The 6124-nt window shown below is 40.2% G+C and overlaps 1 protein-coding gene across 1 annotated transcript; it reads right to left on the bottom strand.

The window, feature by feature from the left end:
• Window positions 1-1288: 1288 nt before the first annotated feature.
• On the bottom strand, window positions 1289-6111 carry TATDN3 (TatD DNase domain containing 3; the record flags this gene model as incomplete). The annotated part of the gene is made up of 8 exons (XM_026072240.1): window positions 1289-1529; window positions 1870-1950; window positions 3108-3220; window positions 3418-3473; window positions 3884-3993; window positions 5093-5155; window positions 5824-5908; window positions 6038-6111. Coding segments are annotated over 8 exons (726 nt in total), but the record flags the coding sequence as incomplete, so codon positions are not given.
• Window positions 6112-6124: the final 13 nt, after the last annotated feature.

Consider the following 6124-nt stretch of genomic DNA (forward strand, 5'->3'; position numbering starts at 1 on the left):
GATATTCAAAACGCGCCTGGATGCAATCCTGTGCAATGTGCTCTAGGTGACCCTGCTTGAGCAGGGGGGTTGGACTAGATGATCTCCAGAGGTCCCTTCCAACCTCAGCGATTCTGTGATTCCCTTATTTTCTTCACTGATCTAGTAACCTCCCCAGGAAGACAAAGCCTCCTGTTCCTTAGCTGGCCCTCAGAATAGTTAAGTGACATTTATAACTTACTTAGCTTGTTGCTTTTTTATAGTCAAGAAAATTTTGGTGTTTCGACAGGTCCACACCCACACAGGTCCTGTGAGGCAGCAGACTATTCAGTTTTTAGGCCACTGGCCAATGAAGCATAATCCACAGCTTCAAGGTATGTATCCAATATGCCCATACAGCAGACAGGCACCTCCAATATCTCACAAAATTGGTGCTTGTCTCCCTCTCATATCCCATCACTCCTGATATTGATCAGTCAGAAAAGTAAAAAAAGTCCTTGAAATAAGACTGAACTCAAGGCTCCTCCTTCCCAAACTAGTTACGGCTTCCTTCCAGCCCATAGTTTCTCTATATAAAATAGAATACGGTCCAAAAAGAAAAACAAACAAAAAACCCCACAAAAGCAAAGCAGAACCTTCTCAAAATAGCAAAGATCGTTAGTCACATGTCTTCTGGGACCTATTGGAGATGTTGACCTGAATCATCTTGAACAGAGAAAGGAGTGAATCCAACTGACCTCCATCTGGGAGCAAGCAACTACTGAGTTACTGTATACAAGGGAAGAGGTAGGAAAGAGAAGAAGGGCTACAGCTCTTCTCCTTCCAACTCTGTTTTGAAAGAAACTGGAGTTGCTGCTTCTGCACTACTCTCAGAGTCCAATCAACAAGACATACCGAAAACATCTGTCCAGCTGAGCTTTTCAAATGGCTCAGATAGGGATGTGTACTGGAGCTTATGCATTACATGAGCAGGCCCATAACTGAGCGACTTCCACACATGCACAAGAGCAGAAATTAAGGAATGAGGAGGACATTAAGCATTGAACATTAGCCATATCCCAGGCTAGGAGCAGCTGAGCAAGGAGTCTGAGAAACTAAACTTTGACTTAAATGCCAAATTTTGTGGTGCTCTTCTTTACATTCATTCAGAGACATGAGGGAGAGATGCAAATGAGCGATCTAACTTTACCTCATCTTAGATACGACAGTGATGTGTACAGAACAACGTCCTCGAGAAATTCACACTATCCATTGTAACATGCATCTATGTAACAGTGTGCTCATTTCTTGGACTCTCCTACAGCAGAACTCCAGTTTGAGGCAAGATGTGTGTTGGTTTTATTTATTAGGCGATAAACAATAGTTTCTGCAACATAATTTATTTCAGATTTTGTGTGTTGCTAAGCCTATATCCAAAGGAAGTTCCGAAGTTTGGGGAATACTTTCAGTGCATTCTGTGTTGTCACTTCTATAACTTCTTCAACTGGTATTTTTTTAATTTTGGCAATACATTCTGCAGCAATGTAAATATTTTTTGGTTCATTTCTTACCTGCAGTGCATAAAAACAGACAGAATTACAGATCCCTACAGATGACAGGTGTGTCAGATTCAGTATTTCCTGACAGTTTCAATCATGTTGTGGCATCTATGACATTTATCTATTCTCCTTTGATTATTCCTCCCTTTGCACATTCCTGAAATTTCTTCTCTTTTCCCAGACTCAGGAACACTCTCTCTTTAGCTGCTTCTTTGACCTGTTCATCTAAAAATTTTCATCTGGCAATCTCTTTCGTCCCTTTTCTCTGCTTACACTACTTGACTCCCCCACCCCAATAGCTAGCCTCCATAAGGTATGTTTTTGGAAGTATAGAACTCTCCCCACAATTTACCTGTTTTTCAGGCCCCAGAGCAGGAGAGTCACTTTCTAAGCATATACTTTCCAGAGGTAAGAGTTTCACAAGCTTCTGCTTCTTGAAGAAAATAAAGACAACTATTAAATGCTCTATTCATTTAGACGTGAGGAAAAAATGCAAGATGAAGGGATATGTTCTACATTTAAAAGCAATGTCCAAAGACTTTGGTGCCACTGATAGTATTTTATCAACAATTTCAGAATGGAAGCAAAAATATCAGGAGCTGCTCAAGAAGTCCTTTCAAAAACAGAATAGCTCTGTCTTTGTTACTCTCAGTAATAGTACTATTAATACCTAAAGTACTATTTCCTAAAAACTGGATGCATTATTATTTATTAAATCAGATAATTATATTGCACAAAATACCCTATGCTTGGAGTTACCAATGCAATTTTAATTTGTTACTTCTCTGTATATATAAAATTTCTGTATCTTTTTTTTCCTCAACTCCTGTGCTTGAAGTATGCCTTTTCTTTTCTTATATTTGAACTTACTACAGAAACTGCTGATGGTGCAGAATGGAAACAGTCTCCCTTTCCCTCCCCCAGAATAAGAATTTAGCATAGCTTGCAGCAGCTCAGAGCAGAAATTACAAGGGCATTCTCACAAAGTCAGGGGTGAATGAGGCCAATGCAAACAGTCTTTAAGCAATTTAGCTGCTTCTTTGCTCAGCATGCCATGTGCAAATCACATTTTTTTCAGAAGCCTGTAACTTAGCCAAATATGAGCAGATTTTCTTTTTAGGGAAGATGGGGAGAAACACGGTATCACTGCCGTATAAACCAGTCCTTTTCCAGATTTTTAAGTCTCTGTGCTAAAAACATTGCAGTGATAAAAGTTTCCAAAGTAAAGTTCTCCAGAACACACTAAAATGAGGAAAAAAATTGCCCCATTTCTTCAGAAATAGTTGAACTGTTTTAGCCAGAATTTCCCTCCAGATGTGTAGCTATGGCAAAAGCCCCTAGATGGAAATTAAGCCAGAGTTAAAATGTGCAATGCTATAAGCAGCTGAAAGCAGGTTCTTCTATGAAAAAGTGTCTGGTGACATTAACTATAGGTGAGTACTGCAAGTACCACTTCAAATTGTACAGACTTAAAAAAGCATACTTTTGAGCTACACAATAAAAAYGTAACGCTTTTCATCCTGGATAAGCTGAGAGTTATTATCTGAAATCCTCAAGCACCAAGACAGAGCAATCCCCTTTAAATGTTACCTGTTCACTCCTTATAATGGAAGGAGGGATGGAGAAGAAGTAGCCAGCTTTCACCCCTTCCATTGCTACGGATGGCTTCCCATCGAATGCATGGAGTAACACATTCCCAGCACCTCAAAGAACAGAGCCAAACCAATTCATTAACAGTGTTTACTGTAGGTCTGTGATGTCAGCTTCCAATGGGACGTTGGTCCCATCTTTGAACCATTCCTCCCAAGTTTCACGTACACAAACTGATAAGAGGACATGGCAAAATTGAAGAAGTTCTGCTGACAAAAACGATGAAGGACAAAGTGCACTAAAAACATACCTTGTTCCTTTAAGAGATTAATGGTTGGTCTTCCAGCTGAGCGGGAATGAACATTTCTGCAAAGCAAGGAGAAGCCTGGCATGAGGGAATTCAGCAGAATACTTTCCCCCACATACAAACACAGATGAACTGACAGCAGCTCGGGAAGGAAAGAAAACAATTAATCTGTATTACATCTCTTATTAGGAAAGATTTCTACAGATATATAAATGAATCTTTTTAGCTACTGTGAAGACATAGCAACAACACAGCAAGGACAGGACACAGGGAAGACCACTGTATTCAAGGGGAAACATAGGGAAAACTCAATAATTACATCTCAAACTGTAGACTGACAGGCTGAAAATGCCAGTGTAATCCATGTAAGAAAAGTTCCATGGGCTCTTAGTAATTATAAATCCTAGAAAATATTTTCTTAGGTTTTTGAGATCTAGCAAATTCTCTTATTAGTATAAACAAAACCTACAAAGGCAAATCCAGTCTTCTTGCCAACTCAACCTGCTTGATCAAAACCTGTCTTTGTTCTTCCTTCTGTTCATCCRTGCTGGCAAATCTGGGAGTGAAATCTAGTCCAACCTAGAGTACGAGAAGAGAAGTGAGAAAATTTCACATACCTAATGCTTGACTAAACGACAATACCATATATAAAGGAAAATATGCCTCAAACCTGCAAGCCATTCAAAAATGTATATGCAAGAAACTGCAATTAAAATGAGCTCAACTGTAGCTTTTCTAATAAAAGAATTCATTCTAAAACATCAGTTTTTCAATTGTGAAAACATTTGGGAGATAGTTACTAACAAGTTTATTCAGCATTTTAATCTACCTCTAGTTTTCTGCTCTTTTATACATTATTGAATATTATTTCAGATCTGGATCATGATAGAAATTTAATTTCTGAACTGAACCTGTAACTTAGTACTACCTCTAGCAAAAATTAGACATTAATTCTATACTTTTTTGATTGAAACACATTCGAATGAAATTTAATGTTTGTCAAAGCAGCCCAATTCACAGTTATACCAACTGAAGTCCTTCATGTACAATACAGGTGCAACACACGACAAGTTTAGCTACAAAGCTCTGCCAATAACTGGTTTCCCTGCAGCAAGTACAGAACCAGCCACAAGCCCCTTTGCTACCAACACACAAAAAAGGTAACTGTATCCTAAAGTTTTCAAAGCTCAATTAGTTTACAACCAAATATAAGACAAGAGACAATACATGGATATAGACAGACAAGGAGTCACAAGGAACCAACATTACATAAGCCTACAAGGTACGCTGAAATCAAAGCTTAGCCTAACTTTGTCAGGGCAGGATGGAGGAATGATCTGAACGAGGATAACAGCGTGACTCAGTGTTTCACTGTACCAGAGAATAGGTCAAAAGGCATCCAGGTATAAGAGAATATATCGTAATTTTGCAATTCTTCCTACTAAATTTAGCACCATAAGTGCCATTTATTTCCTAATAACTAAAGAAAAGAAAAGATCAAGCAAATATATGAAGGAAAGTACAGTAAGGCAATTAAAAATCAGACTCTCCACTTGTTCAGCTTGTTAGCAATATTTATTGCATAGAGACAACCAAATGTTTAGTAAATATTTGTAATTCTGGTGACAGATGCTGCCAAAACCACAGCCATTTAAACAAAATATAGGATTCTACTCACTTCTCCAATTGCTACCAATTTATCTTTATAGCGTTCTATAAGTGGCAGTGCAGCATCCAGATCCTGCAAGAACAAATTAAAGTAGTAATCCTCACTGTCCTTATGAAACGGAAGCAGTATGAATTCAGTATCATCATTAAATRGGATTTCACTTCATTGTTCTTAACTCCAGCATCTTGAAAGTTGCTACTACAGTAAGTGAGAGCTGAGTGGTCGATAAGATTTTAGAAACCAGCAGGATTCTCCTGCTTTACTCAATGACCCTTCATTTCAAGCTGATCTTTCCATAGGAGCTGAAGAGTTAACCAAAACAAGATCCATAAAAAGTCTGACATTACATGGCAGCAGACGGCTGTCCCACTTTTTCAGGTTAAAGGCACAAACGGTGAGCTTTCCACTTCCCAGCTAAAAAAGGGACAGCTGCAAATACACATGCATTATGTTGGCTGTAAACAAATCGTTCACCTGGGATTTTAGAAATGCAGTATCTGTAATACAGCCAAACGACTTCAGTGAACAATTTTGCTTTAGGACTAACATAGACAAATGGTTGCGTTAAGAGACCCTGGGATTTGGTCCACTGTGCTTTTTATATTACGGAAGCCCATAAAAGTCACTGGGCAGATTTGAAGTTCAGCTAGTTASACCAGAGCATTCTTTGAACACTGCATATCCAAACCAGTCCTAGAAGCATTTTAAAAGCTGACTCATCTGACCCGCCTGTATTTTACCTCTAAAGTCGCACTGCGTTGCTCTTCTGGCGAAACGTCCTGAACGGGGTGAACCCCTAGACAGGGCAACACAAACCCCGGGAACCTAGGAAGGGAGCAGGCGGCGGCAGCGTGAGGGATCGCAGGCGGAGCCAGCTCACAGGCGCGAAAGGCGGCCGAGGGGCGCCGCGCTCCTTGCCGTTGCGCCAGCCCGCCCTGGTGCCGGTGCCCGCACCTCTCGGCGAGCTCCGCGACCCTCGCGAACTCCCCCGCGTGCTCCGCCACCACGACGAGCGCCGCCACCGCCGCCTACGACACACAG

This window comes from Apteryx rowi, unplaced genomic scaffold, assembly GCF_003343035.1.
Source record: "Apteryx rowi isolate R43461 unplaced genomic scaffold, aptRow1 scaffold_34, whole genome shotgun sequence".
NCBI lineage: Eukaryota > Metazoa > Chordata > Aves > Apterygiformes > Apterygidae > Apteryx > Apteryx rowi.